We start from the raw sequence: 17,098 nt of genomic DNA on the forward strand, positions 1-17,098 counted from the left end.
AGTTGGGGACCCTTTATTTACAGCGATATCGTTGACTTGATTGCAAATGATTGCTAAGATACTATTTAAACTGAACAGAGATGATGACATCACTGAATTCAATGATGAACTGCCTTTAACTGTCACTTTGCATTATTGCCACACTGTTTCCCTAATTAATGTTATTCAGTTGCTTTGACACAATCTTTTTTGTTTAAAGCGCTATATAAATAAAGGTGACTTGACTTCACATAACACTTTACAATGGTTCCACTTGGTTAATATTAGTTAACTATAGTTAACATGAATTGAAAAAATAAAGCATTTATTAATCTTAGCTGATGTCAGTTGTAGTATTTGCTAATGCGTTATTAAAATCAAAAGTAAAAATTACAAATATTTATTAAGTTTAATTTCTACTATCCACCTTATTCTTCAACGCAGAAGTAAGCCTATATGGGCAAAATTTCCAGTTTATTAGCCACTATAGGGAAATAAAAAGAAGAATTACAACATGCAATAAATGGTAAAACTGTTTGCACCGCAAACCAGTGTGTTTGTAATTAAGATAATACATTGAAATAATATGGTATAACACCCCAATCTGCAATATCAAACAGCAAACTATTTTTTCTGTACAGCTAAAAATAGCTGGAAGCAAATGAGACTTGAAGCAAAACCCATAAAACTTTTTTTTTTTTTTTTTTATAATAAAAAAATATATATTTTAATGCATTGACCAGTGTTAACTAACGGAAACCTTATTGTAAAGTGCTACCATATTTAGTTAAATGTAGATGAATCAAAATAATATCATGTTGTTTGGGAAACTACAGCTTCAAAGAATTGTATTATTACTTACTTTAAAACACAGTTTAGGCCTTGTGGTGTGTCTAAATTAGATAAAGCATCAATTATCAATAAAAATTAACTAAAAGTGAAATGCTGCACAAAAATGGCAAATTTATTTAAAATAAAGTTGTGAGGAGCAGGATTTTGGGCCAGTGAGATTTGACATTGGGTGGAGCTACCACGCAGCATAAAAAAAGAAAATAAAATCCATTCAGCTGATGTACTGTTTTCATTATTGTCACTTTATTCCATTTTGTAGTCTCAGACCATATTGCAACATTGAAAAGGCAATTAAATATGTGGAAATGAAAAAATCCCAGTTATTTTCCTCCTGACTTTCTCTGCTCTGAGTCAGTTGGTTTCATTCTCTGTATCTTTTCGCATAAGTTCCACACTCTTTGCTTACCAGAGAAATGACATTCAGATTCAGTCCTGAGGATAGAATGGATCAATAGAGCTTACATGCCCCTCTCCCTTTCCAGCACAGAGGAGTCGTAACTGTTCATCTTTCAAACACAATCCACAGATTCCATTCCCATACCTCCTCTGAGGATTAAATTCCCCTTAAATTAAGGATTAAAAGAGACCCTGCCAGACACACTCCAATCTATGGCAAAACATACATGGAATTCCTCTCACGTGTCTGTGTGCACAAACACATGTTCCTGTAGTTATGCATAAATGTCTTTTGATCAGAGTGGCTTTTGAATTTCCTATCACGTGTGTTTTCCTGATCAGAACAGGGGTGTGGAGGGACGCTCTGTCGTGGTGCAGGAGCGCAGACTGCTGGTTGGGGTTCATAACGGCTGGGGTTGGGTGGAGAAGCCTCATGTGTTGGTGCTGGAACGTGAGGCCGGAGGGAGTGGAGCGTCCAGGGCTCGTGGAGCCAGTGCAAGCGGCAGCTTCAGACAGACCTCCACGGACAAACTCAGGTGAATACTTGGCCCATCTGGCCTACTAATTTACCATAATTCTGAGAAATGTTGCCACACTTCCATAGACTTCGCTTCCAGTTGCACCTAAATTACAGTTAGGGTTATATTAAATTCAATTTCATTTAAATTATTTTTCCAAATATTCTGGATCTTTAATTATCTATGTTTCTTTTCTGCTGCATTCAACTACAGTGGTCATAATTATACTACTATCTATACCAGGGGTCTGCAACCTTCAACATCAAAAGAGCCATTTTGGACCCTTTTCCACCGAATAAAATTCACGTGGGGCCAAAGTGTATTTGATCCTCAAATAAAGATAACACAGCATATAACTAAAGTGTTAAATTCAGTTATGTTACAGGGCATTGGGAGTAGCAATCATTTCAGAAGTAAGGGGACTGAAATGTCAAATGTAGTATTGATAATAGGCCTAATAATATTCATTAAGTCTAACTGATTTTTCCATTTTTCAACGCTGTATTCTGCTTAAAAGAGTGTGTGCACTCTGATGTAAACAAGCACGCATGAGAAGCACATGAGGGAACACGTGAGAGATGCGGTGAATGAAAGCACTCTCTGACAGAAGATGCCGCAGAAAATGCAGCCGTTACCCTGGAAACCCCATAAATAAAGCAGCTTCTGAAACATGTTTAAAAATATTTAAATAGTCATTCAGATTTGTGTATTTGCAATGGTGTTCATCACAACCCAAATGCTTAAATATTTAGACTTAATAGGCTATTCATTTTCAAACATTTTTTACATTTTAATCTGGATTACAACATGCCTTAGATCAGGGTGCTCAACCCTGCTCCTGGCGATTGACTGTCCTGCAAAGTTTAGCTCCAACCCTGATCAAACACACTTACACTTAATTTTTTTTAAGTGAGCCTGAAGACCCTAATTAGATGCTTCAGGTGTGTTTGATTAGGATTGGAGCTGAACTTTGCAGGACAGTCGATCGCAAGGAGCAGGGTTGGCTACCCCTGATCTAGATATTGTTTGAAAGTGTTTTGATTCTTTATTGTTTGTTCACACTTTACATTAGGGCTTCGTTAGTTAACATGAGTTAAATCATTAGTTAATATAAACAATGAAGAATTCTGCTGAACATTCATAAATCTTAGGTTTTACAATATTTAATAACATGTTTTTAAAATTAAAAGTTGCAACTGTGTTATTTAATGAGCTAACATGAACTAAGACTTGTATTTTTTAACAAAGATATATAACTTCTGTAGCAAATGTAGCTATAGCTCATTGTGAATGTTAATGTTAATGCATTAACTAAGATTAGCTAAGAGGAGGACTTTATTGTAAAGTGATACCTACTGGTCTTTATAGTTCTTTTGCACTAAAATCTGTGTTAAACTATTACCTATATATATTTTTCTGTATTGCTTTATTGTATTTAAATATGCAGTTATTTTTTGTTTTAAGAAAAAAGTTATTGAACCTGTTATACTGTATTATGATTATTTCAATATCATGATAATACCGTATAACGTGATAAAAAGCATTAGCAATTAATCGGAACAGGAAAATTTGATACTGGCATATCCCTAGTCAGTTACCACTATTTCATTAATATAAAAGACTTGAAAAATATGGTTAGGGCCGATAGATGATGCCAATCGTCCATCGCCGATGGCTGATAGACTTCACATTGTTTTTCTTACATCGTGTTCCCACTGCAAATGGCGCCTCCCAATACCATGTTCGGAAAGAAAATGGCCTGTATCTGGCATATTTTAATAATCTTCCTCGCACTTATACATCGAGCGGCAGTACTTAACACACATTTTAGAAGATTATATGTTTGTCAGTGGTGCTGAGGATCTGCAAATCATTCGCCATCGTCCTCAGTCAGGTCAGTAAGCTTGTTATTCAGCTAAGCTACAGCCATAGGGATTTCCTGGCGTCAAAAGTTACTTTTATCATGTGAGTCCGTTTTGAACTTTCTGTATGAGAGCGCCCTTTTAATTTAAATTTAGATTTATTCACATTGGCCCTTGAAAACCTCTGAACACACTTGTCTGAGAAAAAGTGCATGGGAAGGTTTTATTAAAAGTCGGGGGGACAACTCCTCCACGTATTGTACAGCCATGCTACAGGGAGCCACCGCAGAGGGATGAAAGAGTCAATTATCTTTTGTTCTATACAAAAGACAATTGGTTGATCTATGTCTCATTGGCTGTACTGGTTGTTTTGATACAATTATTTCACACCGGTATTAATTTAAAAAAATAAAATAATGTTCATGCTGATCTTACAATGTGGGTTCATCAGGCTCCAAAACTGACATAAATGAACATAAAAGTGGTTTGCACATAATATTTGGTCACATTCTAAGTTTTCTGAAGCCATAGCTTTGTTTGGGGAACAGATTGAAATTGTTAAATTAAAACAATTATATCATTTAATTTAAATATATTTAATTTAACAAAAACAATAAATGTAACAATAAATCAAGATATTTTTATTTAATTGGAATCTTACTCTCACATCTAATTTGCACATGCACATTTTCAAAGTTAGCTTGTCAAGACTCATCACGATGACTGCATGTATTTGATCAAGCATTTTGAATTATTACATTAATAAATAAACATTAGTAAACTTTGGTAAATATTAAGCAGCCATTGCACCAGTCTTCAGTGTCACATGATCTTTCAGAAATCATTCTAATATGCTGATTTGGTGCTCAAGAAACATTTCGTATTATTATTAATGTTAATAACCACTCAATGTTTTTGTGGAAGCCATATTTTTTTTCAGGATTCTTTAATGTTTGCAAAGTTCAAACAGCCAGCATTTATTTGACGTAGAAATGTTTTGTAATTTTATAAATGTCTTTACTACCCCTGTAAAGAAAAGAAAAAAAAACATGCTAACCCTAAACATTTGAGTGGTAATGTATGCAGACATCTTGAATTTCACTATAAGCCACACATAAAGCTGTTTTATTCATAACACTTGAAATGTAGTGCACAAGTCATATGAATTACTGTTATGCGTATTCCTTTTTAGATGCTGTTCTTTTATTATTTCTTTGTAAAGAAACACAGCAGCCTTGAGGTTTTTCAAAACATCTTACTTTGTATTCCACCCGAAAACAAAAGCATTTCTGTTGAGCTCAGACTTTTCATTTTTGGGTGAATTATTCCTTTAATATAAACACTGTCAGAGAGTTCCAGCCTCTCTCCATGGCCTCCTCCAGTTTAGTGCTCCATCTGTCCTGCTTCAGTGACTTGAACTCTCAAAGCCACACAGGTTGTCCTCCCTAGTGCTTACCCAGCAGAGATCCCCTCGTCCTTACCTCACCTCGTTGGTGTTCATCCCAGTTCTTTTTTGAGCACAGTCCTTATCAAATATGGATTTTTAGGTTGATTTACCCTCTTACTCACTGCATGTTAAATATTTTAAAAGCATCTTTTCCAGAAAGTATTACAAAAAGCTCCGCTTTCTAAATGAAGGTTTCTCGTGTCTGCACTCTTCGTTTAATTAAAGTGCTGATAAGCCGACGCTGTACAACGCAAATGAGAAATGAGGGTTTGATTGTTGATGTCTGCTTCACTCCATCTGCTGCAAAAAAGAAAGCCCCTCCCCCCACCGCCACAGAGTCACTGCCATGTGAGAACAAGTCACAAGCACCGTTCCTGTGCGTTGAGAGAAGGAGGTCTATAATTACCCAATGAGAGAAATTAGGTGTCTGAGAGAGTGGAACATCACATTCTGCCCTTTTAGAAGAGAGAGAAATTGGGTGTAATTATGGAGAGGTTAGCACTAATAACTTATGCTGCACATTCTCAACAACACTTCTGTGATGACGGCAGCGAATGTGTCTATGAGAGCGTGTGAAAACCCGTCAAGAATGATGCAAACGATTTGATGCCGACCTGCCAGTTTCTAGATGAGATGTTGGCATGAAACCCGTGCCTGGAATTTCAACACCTTATAGTAATACTGTCTCAAACAAACTTCTTTTTTTTGAGTCCTGTTTCAATTTCACATCTTTGTTCTTTGTCTTCCTGTATGGAAAAAGCAATGTGAACTTCATTTTGAAGTTTTAATATATATTTTTTTGTACCTTGCTGTGCTCATCTAAGATGCTGTGTACTTTTCCTCTGTTGTCTGCTTATGTAATAATCTTCAATCATTTGTTAAAGGCTTTTTTTTTGAGATTTTGAAGATCTATAACATGATGACTACAGAATGTGTCATAGCAAGAACAAAAACGAAAAAATGAAATATAAATGCAATTTGAGCAACTTACCATTAGAACGACAATAGTTTCATTCTAGTGTTGCACAAGCATTAAACTCAAGAGAGAAACAAACCTTTTTTTAGCTCAAAACTTTTAGTTCCTGCTAAATTGCTGTTCTTTTTCCTTCAGCTCTGTGTGGGTTTTTCAAACCCCATTTGTCAAGTTAATGTGGCAGAGCTGGTTTCTTTCTAGAATCTGATTTTTTTTTACTTTTTTTTTATGAATTTCTTTAATTGCATAAATTTCCATTCAAAGGTTCAGTCTTTATACAAGTCTCTAATGCTCGTTAAAGCTGCATTTACAATATTTGATCAAAAATGTAAAAAAAAAAAAAAGGTAAAATACTGTTTTCCATTTCAGTACATTTTGTTGCTGTAATTCAAATTTTCAGCAGCCACTTCTGAAATATAATCTGATAATATGGTGCTCAAGAAATATTTTTGTTGAAACCATGATAATAAAAGTATTAACTGATAAAAAATAATAATAATACTAACTCGAAACTTTTTAATTGTATGTATGTGTACATATATCATCTCAATGATATGTTTCCATTTAACAGCTGGAAAAATCATGGAATACTTTTTTTCTTTTTTTTTTCTACAGTATATGTGGGAACCCTATATAGGACTTTGCAATGCACAATGGGATTGTCTTTTCCAAACTCATAAATCAGTGAACTGAGACACTTGTGTTAATGAATGTCACTTGACTAGTTGTGTTTTTGGGTCAGTGTGGGTGTGTAGGTTCATTACACAAGATTCCATGCCGAGCTGTGATATTTTGGTGATCTCAAACTCTTCTTTCTCCCTCTTGCAGTGATGGACTGTCTCTTCGTGGCAGTGTGGAGCTGAAGATGATGAGGGACGTGGCTTTCAGCATCGTCTTCCAGCTCCAGTATGTTTTCTCTTGTCCTCTGGCTGGAGATGGGCAGGTAAGTTATATGCTAATAATGCACCTCTCATCATTCTTTCTCGATTTCACTCAGGTCAATATGAGGAGTGAAAATCTTGTTTAACGGTACTTTCACTTTTTTTTTTTTAAGCTAGACATTTTGCTTATGAAACCATTCCAAAAATAATTTGGGAGGACCAGACTGTTTCCTTGTGTTTACCTGCAGTCTGCAGGCACAGAATCACTAGCAGCTGTTGAAGTGTGTGGGAAGAAGTTTCCCCTGATTGATCAGCCCACTCTGAAATATAGCGTATTGTTTTTTTCGAAACTCCTGACCCTGACCTTTGTATGTCTGAAAATTTCGGCCAGGATCTTTGGGATGATATTGTATTAGTCCAGCACACCAAAATATGATTTTTATTTCCTGACCTGCCTCGGAGAAACTGCACTAATGAGTCCTGAGGCCCTTGTGTATTATACATTATAAACACATTCATCATCATTTTCATCATCATACACATGCTCTTAATAATATTAAATGAAAATTAAATCAATATTTTCAGACTGTTTATATAATAAGAAGAGCTCAGGAAATCATTTTTGTTGCTCCTTTTCTCTCTCTTTTTTTAATTAATAGATCACAATTAGAACATAATTTATTTGAAATACAAATCTTTTTGTAACATTATAAAGGTTTTTATTGTTAATTTTCATATATTGTATGTATCCCTTCCCTATAAATATATATATATATATATATATATATATATATATATATATATATATATATATATATATATATATATATATATATATATATATATATATATATATAATATACACACATATACATCTTACTGACCCCAAACATTGGAATGGTGAATATAAATATATATATCACCATATAGAAAATGTCATATTCACCATTTTGGATGTGCATTTTTCTAATAATGGACTTAAACTATATAGAATTTGCAGTTAGTGACTGCCTTGTTGCATCAAAACATTAGAAACCGTAGTTGTCGTTAGATATAGTAGTTCCGAAAGTTTGAGACCTCCAGTCCAGTGGAGTCCAGGGAAGGGAACTTCTGTGACAAGAGTCAGCTACTGTACCCCCAAGTCCACAGGGATGGAGGAGAGTTTGACTTTTCTGTTTAGAGCTCTTTCTAATTGAGAAAGGATCTGAGATAACTCTCTCTGTCACACTCTCACTCTTTGCTTTCTCCCCTGGTTATCTCGCTCCTTCTCTCTCTCTTGAGTATTGCCATGTCTCTCATTGCCTCTCCCTGAGGAAATTAAACAGCTATCCTTGACCAGACATTCTTAGTAAATAAACATATTGGTGGGGTATGGGAAGAGATCGGGGGGTAAAATGGGAATCTCAGGTTCCAGGCAGCAAGCACAGAAGCTATCCAATCAGGCTTTATTCATCCGCCCATTCTTTGCTCAGGGCTCTGGTTTAATCTTAACACCCTCAGGATTAGCCCCCTCTAATGAAATGACACAAATGTGCCTCTTTAGTCTATCTAGAAATCAGCACACATACGGTTGTCTGAAAAGCCGATACGTCTCCAGGGTGCTTGTTTTTCTCTGCCAGGCAACACAGAAGGTTTTTAAAAACACTCGTCTCTACAGTTAAGTCATGAGAGATATTCCGCCAATTACACGTGTGGGCGGAATTGCCATAACGCGCTATGGGACCGGCGCTCTTCATGACCGGCAATATAATTTTCCACCTGCGAGGGTTAAAGTGTTGACAATTAAAGCCTGTCAGAAAACAAGACGCAGTTCCGTAGGCATGTTAAATGCTAATCGCTCGCTATCTGGACTAAAACTGCTAGTTTCTGAAATTCTGGCTTAATTGGAACTGAGAACTCTTCACCATTTCAGATTGTTCACGAAGATGAAATTTCCAAGTAATTATATGCGAGTGCGAAGCTTTTTTGGAATCCGAGAATTTCTCGAGCTGTCAAGCTCCTGGTTGAAGAGACAGGCAGAGGTGTTGGACAAGTATCGCCTCACATGATCTGCAGTCTCAAACTGTGCTGAGTTTGAGGTTAAAATAGGAATTTGAGAGCGTGTGTGTGTGTGTGTAAATTCCTAATGATGTTTGAGATGGCGTTTGTGAGCGAGAGAGGGAAGACAGACATGGAGAGAGAGGGAGACAGACAGAGAGGGATGGAGTAATTGCGTTATAGGTGTATTTATAGAGCGTGTTGAAGGAAGGTGTCTGGAAAGTCATCATAGTGACTAATAAAGGTGCGACGAGACTCGACCTCCTGAAGATAGAATGACCTGCCTTGCAGCGGCGGAGATTGCAGAGAAAGATTTTTCTTTACATTTGAACAGCTAATGGGTTGAGAACATATGCTTTTCTCACCTCTAGTGTGTCCTTGATTGTTTGTAATTACTAGGCAGCTCTCTGGAATTCTCAATTCTGATTAGTTCTTAATTAATCTCTGGAATACTTCATTCTGATTAGTCTGTCGTTCCCTTCCGTCATATTTTTATATAATAACTTATATTGTGGCGAGTGGGGCGGGGCCGAGGGACGTGGGAACAAGGAGTGAGGCCGGCAATGATTGGGCAAATCAGTGGCACCTGCGGCCCACCGCCGGTCTCGAGTCCCACGTAGGAGATGGAGGGATATAAAACTGGAGCGACGACAGTGAAGGACGAGAGAGGACCAGGCCTGGGCTTTTAGTTGTGTTTTTATTTTGTGCGCGTCAGTCGCCGTGAGGGGCTGACGCGCTGTTTTGTCTTTAATTTGTATTATTAAAATGTCCTTTGATTGTCCGCCGGTTCCCGCCTCCTTCTTCCGGATGAATATGAAGGTTTGATTCATTACATGTATATTTGACCATTGTGCCAGGTAACTGTTTTGTATCTCTTGTAAACTCTGTGGTCTTTCTTCTCGAATATTGAAATAATTTAATCTCAAAATCATATTAAATGTCCATTTATTTGTTTGGCAAGCAACTGTGTAGCATGCAAGGATAATGTACTATCTTTCATCATTTGTCCTTAGCATTATCATTATCACTTCGTCTTTAATAATTAAGTCATTTTCATATTTGTTTTATTAATAATAATGTCATTTTTATATATTATGTATTGTCTGAGATCACACTGAACAAACATGAAATTTAATTTAAAACTAGAAAAAAAAGTAAGGATTTAGATATTATGTTAACTTATGTTAAAAAATAACAATAAAAATACAATTTGTTTGTTCCCAAATCATCATTAAAACGATAGAAGCGCATACCAAGTACTGAAATTTTAATCTGAGAATCTATAAAAAATGTCAAATATGCAGTCTCAGACTCAGTAATTTATATTTCGGATTTATGTATATATACTGTATATAAAAACGTCATAATACATAAATATGAATTTATACGCAATATTATTTAGTTGGCATGAAAGTTAGATTAGTTTAGAGCTTCTAAACAATTATTTTAATATTTATAATTCATTTACATTTGTCCTCAATGTAATGAAGTATGCGTGTTTATGATAATAACCATAAAACAACCAATAAAAATTATAATGCTCCCTCTCCATCCTCTGTTATCTACAGGTGTGATACTTTTCTGCATGGGTGCACTGTGATCCCCTATTAATCAGTTTATAATGCATCATGATGGCCTTAATGTTGTTTATTTTTCCCTTTCTCCTTGAGTCATAAGACATGACAGATCATGCATTTACTTTTTCACCAGTAGGTGGAGCTGTGTAACTCATAAACCGTCTCAGAAAGAGAGCTGAGTGTACACACTATTGCAATCATACCGTGTTGACCACTATTTACTGCACCTCGTCTCTGTCCAATTGCTCTCATAATATGGTCTGAGAGATTTGCTGAATGGAGCAACATAAAGTCGGCGAGTAATTAACAAATCGACTACAAAACAGACTGCAGTACCTCACTTTCAAAGGATGTTTCCTAGAGCTCTGAAACTCTGTCTGACAGGCTCAGACTTAAGTTTGAGCAATTCTGAAGTGACTGTTTCATGCTTGTGTTTTGGTTCTTTTACTCTTTCCTTCGTAGGGTTCGGTGGACCTGTACTCACATCCTTATCAATGTGCTCAACCTAGAGGGATGACTGTGAGAGACTCTTTGGCAAGTAGAACAAAGTTGGAATGTGTATGTGAGAGGGATATAAACTCAAGCAGTTCTGTGAACCTCTTCCCATGCAGCTGCATAGGGAGACTGAGGGCCGAAATCACAGTTGCGTATTAATATTTCAAAACCCTGAACCTCCCACAGTGCATCTTAACCAGCTGCAAAATGTGCTGAAAATGCCCTGCGCCTTGAGCATTTAAATGAAGTTATTGTCATTGTTTTCTTTGCAGAAGATACATGCAGGTTGTGGCATCCTTCACAAACTGGCAGTCAAAACCAGCCTGCATTGTGCTGTGTAAAATAGCATTTTTGGAGATGTTTGTGTTATTTTATTATATTCTCATACTGAACTTTTACTGAAACAAATGCTAAAACAGCGTTGACATGTAGCATGTGCAGATAGACAGCGCTATCAGAGGAATCAGTTCAATCAGTCAATTCCCGCTGCGGAACTTTGGTGTAGTGTACTTTAGATGAGAGAGAGAGAGAGAGAGCGAGAGATGAACTGCTCACTTGGCATGATCCGGTTTGACTCAGCACAAAGAGACTTGTAGTGCTAAATCTCAAGCATAGAGAATCTCATCACCCAAACCTCTGACCTAAAAACACCATCTCTATAATCTTTCTTTCTGCATTACACTGATCACATTTTTCTGTCCTTTAGTAACCTATATATAAAAATTCCTTTCTAAAAATCCTCATCAAGATCAGCTGATTGACACAAGAGGTAGTAGTTTCATTAAGAGACGACTTGGGCTGTAACAATCAACAAATTTCAGACTGATGATTGAATAGTTGTAAATTAATTAATTAAAGCTATTTCCTTTGTACATGTTTCAACATTTCTTAATTTTAACTATATATATTTTTTCTAATTATTTGATACTTTTTTATGGAACCCAGTCAAACATTGAATCAGACATTGAACCCAGTCAGACAGTGAGTGACCATACATATGCAGGTAAAAAAGATTTTTTCCAGTAAAAAAGAAAAAAAAATCTTTCTGCCTCCACCTAAGCTTCGCCCACAGAAAAATGTCACAATTTTTACTAACAGAAAAGGTGTCTATAATCCACAAACTTATGTAGATTTAAAATAAAAATATAAATAAATAAATGACATTTATTTATTTTATTTTTTGTTCATTATATTCTAAATGTTATAAAAACAGATCTACAAACCTATAATAAGGACTAAATAAATAAATAAATTTGGTATTTGACAATAATATAACTTTGTTTTTAGGATTGTTCGGTTTAGGTCTGTTTCAGATAGCTTAAATATATACAGTTTATTCAATTTCTTTATTCTCTTATTATTGTCAATATGTGATTTATAGGAATTTAATGTGCACGTTGATTGCTCTTATCTCTAATAATCATGGTCAGGTGATAACATAGTAATCTTGACAGCCTAAGCGCTGCTTTTGTATCAGTCATTACCATAAACTCTTCTATTCTGCTCTCTATCTTTTTCTTTGCTCTGTCTGTCATTCTCCGCTTGAGTTGCAGCTGTACAAGACTGACAACTGATCCCCTGCACAGATAGCTGGTCTGTCAACACCAATTTTGCGACGAGGCAGCTCGAACAAGACCCATGTTCAGCCTGAAATGCTGCCTTTAACATTTCTAGATGAGCTTCTGTCAGTTTAGCCACGCTAATGTAATAAAGCATTGCGTGATGCTGAGGGACAGGCCAGCTTCCGGGCGATGTGGGGTTTTGTTGCCGGTCCTCTGCTAGCTGTGACTCATGGATAATGGAGACTGAGTCAGAGACTGAGACTTTCCTGTTCCTGTCCCGCGGCCAGTAGATAATTTGTGTTACAGCAGCTTTCATGCGAAGACACTGATGCTGGTGTGAAAAGGGGCTTCTCCTCTGAGGCCTGGAGGAAGGGTGAGCAGAGTCGTCATGTAATTGTACTTGTAGTAACGAATGCAATGGCAACGGGTCCTGACATGCTCATGGACACACTAACGGTTTCCACTGCAACCCTGAGCTAATGACGCCCCATCCTATATGGTGACCTGCAGCGGACAGAAAGATTAATAATGAATTATAATTGAAACATTCAACCGTTCCTCACACAAAGCTATCGTTAGGCTCCAAAAAAATGGATATAGCACACAAGTCATTTGAACTCATTTTAATTTTACTCCTTTAGTCAGTCCATCCAGTTCTTCATGATTTGATCACACAGAATGTTGCTTTTTTGCAATCCTGCATGTTTCACCATTTAACATGAAATAATAATCACACAAAGGGGAGTCCTACTTGATGTTATTGACACGTTACTGTAATAAATATGCATGCATGAATGAGAAATTAAAGCATAGGATGGAAAAAATCTAATCTTGGTGGAACTATTTAGTGCTTTGTTGTTTTTAAAGCTTAACATACTGTTGTTTGGACAGGAGCTTGTGAAAAACCATGGAAATCAAAGCAGTATGCATTAGTGCTGGGCTGTTTCATCTTTTTTTTTAGGAAAAGAATATGAATCAGATTGCATAAAATAGTTGCACAATGACTGCATTTTAATCACGGTCCAAACATGCATGCTACATGTAGCATGTGCAGTTTTTAAAACATAAAACATATCTGCACAAAACAAAAACGGCAGACAGACTGAATGAGAACGGAGATTCACTCTCTGACAGCTGGAGGCACTTATGGAACAGCAGTAATACAGTACAACGTTTCCTTGGTTACTGCTGTAAACAAAGCAGAACTGCAGTGTAAATACTGCAATAATATGCATTATAGATGGTTTCAACGGCAACAACATAAACAAACGTTACTGCGCATGCGCACTTTTTTGGCCCTAACTTAACTTCCGGTAGACTTCCAATTAGAATCAATGACAACAGCCAAGTCCCTCTAGAGTAGATATTTTTTTGATAACAAACAAAATATGTTTGCTGCATAAATCAGGTGGACTTAATGAAAATGCAAATGAATTATTTCTGAGCAGGAGATGCATAAAGCGCGAGAAATAGAGGTTTCCCCAGTAACAGCTGTAAACAAAGCAGAGCTACGCTCACAAACGCTGCGTTATCAGGCATATAACATGCAAGTCTTCCTTCAGAAATAGTGACATAAAAACACCCGTGCCTCGTTTTGATATTTAAACATATAAATGTAAGGAATTATTATAATTAAACGTGCAGTACATAATGTAACTCATGTTTATTCAATGAAGCCTTTTTGAAAATCGATCAGTTTTAAAATCGTGGCGAGTCTCCAAAAATAAATAAATGTATGGGAATCACATCCCACAGCACAACCACCTGAGCCCAACTTCAGCCTACTCATCACCTTAACTTTAACTGCGTTTGTAGAAGGCACTGCAGCCAGACCGATATACACAACACAGACCGGAAGTTAACTTAGGTCCAGGCGCGTGCGCCCGATGAAACCGTCTATATGGAGGTAAGATGAAAAGAATATACCATCTCATATTTCCGAAGACAGTCAGTTCCCCTCAGCACTACATTCATACAAACCCCTCACCCTCAGTTCAGTATGAAGGATTTTCTTTCAATATTTTGCTCATGTTGAAGTGTGTTTGCATGTACAGTATTTTGTCCTCTTTGTAATCGTCTTCAATGTCTCTGTCATTTACAGTTGATTTATTTGCCCAGTTAAATAATTAGTTGTGTGTTATTACTAGTTTTAAAAGTTTGCCAATCATTAGTCTGTGCAGTTAACTGGAATCTCTCAATTCATGACAATGACTACATTATTTAGCCATTTGTTTGCCAGTTTAAAAAAAAATGAATTGCAAAATTGTGTGTAATTTAAACAGGTTTAAAGTTTGAACCAGTATATTGCCAAGCACCAGTATGCATAAATGGCTGAACTATCTGAAGACTCTCTAAAACAACAATGGAGGAAGTGTGAAGTGCTTAGTCAGATTAGCCTTCAATGGAGTTCTTACCATAAGGCATGAGGACCTACAAAAATCATGCAGTGAGCTCACCTGGGGAGTTTTGCAGGGATAACGATCCATCTCTGATTTGACAACCATTTTGTTTGTGGAGCGCCGCGGAGGAGGATAGGCAGACTGAGTAAAATTTTTTTTATTTAGCATGGAAAAAAGAGCACGTAACCGAACAAAGCACTTCAAAATCAAATAGACCGCAGCGACCATGTGGGCTGCAGCATGCCGGGGGGCGGACACAACAGTTTTCAAAAGAACAGCTCTTTGAAAGCATCTGAGAATTCATGTTGATACGTGTGGAATACATTTTCAAACAGCGCCATGGTGTAAATGAAATGCGATGTGTCCTGCTGCAGAGGAAAATAAGGTGACCAGTGACATGCTGCAGGTCAAGGAGGTTCTAGATATGATACCTAGAAAAAGTGGTTTTCCTAATATTCCCAATCATCTCTGTGGAAGTTGCTTGACTAGCACGGGACCTTGTGAAAGTAGGCAGTTTTTTAGTTTTTTTTTTTTTCAGACAAGCACATTTTCACATTTTCATTTTCACTATAGTGAATTACTCAGTCACTTTCAGAGAACTTTTTTGTCATGTGATATTTTTTTTTTATCCAAATCTAAGGTTAATGTCCTGTATGAAAATAGCTAAATATATATATATATATAATATATAAATATATATATATATATATATATATATATATATATATAGCTTTTTTTACTTAAATTATATAAATTATTGTTATTTTTAAATCAAGTATTTTTATTCAACTGTACTACTTTTTAAATGTTTATTGATGTTTATTACTATTTAAATTAAAGTAAAACATATCATGTAAACAGAAACACGTTTTCTCTGCCAAATTTTGTCATTCCGGCATCTACCAGCTGGGCCTATCTAGGCAGTGCTAATCGTTCAAACCTTGAACCCTTGCTGTGGGTAAGTTAATGTTCCATATCACACAGTTCTACATTAAGAGCTTAACCAACACTCTTAAGAGCACTGAAGCGATTGGAGAAGAAATCGATGGAGCTTTACAATTGATTTGCCACTAACATTCAGCTCTTTTACAACAGCACTGCTTTGGTAAGAAGTATGATTTCTTTTTGCAGCTAAACCTCGCTGATAAAATTTCAGCCTCAATGTTTCGTCTAGGAAGACACTTCTTCTGTTAGTGTAACCTGCTTGAAACTCTGCGTCTAAGAGCTTGATGAAGCTATTACTCCTTCATTTTGCATTGAGTAAATTGTGGCCATCTTTCTGCTCACATGGCGTATAAATTATGCAATGCCGTTCCACAGCCCATATCAGCTTAGTTGCTCCTTCACATCTGTGGAAGAACACAAACAACAGCATTTCTGCATTTTTAAAGGGTTGATGATGTTGTTTTAATTGGGATCAAGTATTGCACTTTTTTTGTTGTTTTTTTATGTGCTTCATGCATATTTTTATTTTTTTTTCTCTGTCTACGATGTTCATTCAGTTCCTCGTTAATGCCTGATTTCCTACAGGCTGTCTGACTGCACTCCCTCAGTCGTGTGATAAAAAGATGATTACGGAGCAGTAATGCTTATTTATACATTTTTCTTTTATTTGTATTTCCCCATTCTGTCGGAAATGTCACACAAATGTTAATTAAATGTTAATCAAACATCACACAGTAAGAGAGCCCATGTCTTCGCCATTGTGTGGCTATATTTAGCAGTACAGACAGGGTCGGTCTACGGCAGGGTCTGATGCCTTCGCTCCAGGGGTTTGCATGGGAGAGCAGGAAAAGGAGAAACAATGGTCGACTAATTAATATGAATGTCAATTTCTCCTACTGAGAAGTTCATAAATCTCCTGGCCAGCCTGCTGGGAGTTCACCCTGTCACACTGAGCCTTACTTTCCAGACCTCTCCTGTGCATCTGCCTGCATTGATCCCATCACATGCTGTACTTCTGAGTGTGTGGGAGCATGAACAAGGCTCTCCTGGGAAGTACTTTAAAGTGAAAAGTAAATCAAGGTAAGCTGAAGCAGTGGTATTCAAGTGCTTTTGCTTCAGAATTTTATCAGTCAGGACCTTCAGGACTTAAGTTGGCAAAACAACATGGTACCCAA

At 36.6% G+C, this 17,098-nt stretch overlaps 1 protein-coding gene across 3 annotated transcripts in view; it reads left to right on the plus strand.

The window, feature by feature from the left end:
• nphp4 (nephronophthisis 4) overlaps positions 1-17,098 on the plus strand; it is a 159,874-nt gene that overhangs the window by 62,733 nt on the left and 80,043 nt on the right. For all 3 annotated transcript variants that reach the window (XM_059503769.1, XM_059503770.1, XM_059503771.1), the window contains 2 exons: positions 1,570-1,763; positions 6,856-6,970. In XM_059503769.1, the coding sequence (XP_059359752.1) occupies positions 1,570-1,763; positions 6,856-6,970 (309 nt within the window). The remainder of the gene's footprint in view (positions 1-1,569; positions 1,764-6,855; positions 6,971-17,098) is intronic.

Source organism: Carassius carassius, chromosome 21 (genome assembly GCF_963082965.1).
Source record: "Carassius carassius chromosome 21, fCarCar2.1, whole genome shotgun sequence".
Taxonomy (NCBI): domain Eukaryota; kingdom Metazoa; phylum Chordata; class Actinopteri; order Cypriniformes; family Cyprinidae; genus Carassius; species Carassius carassius.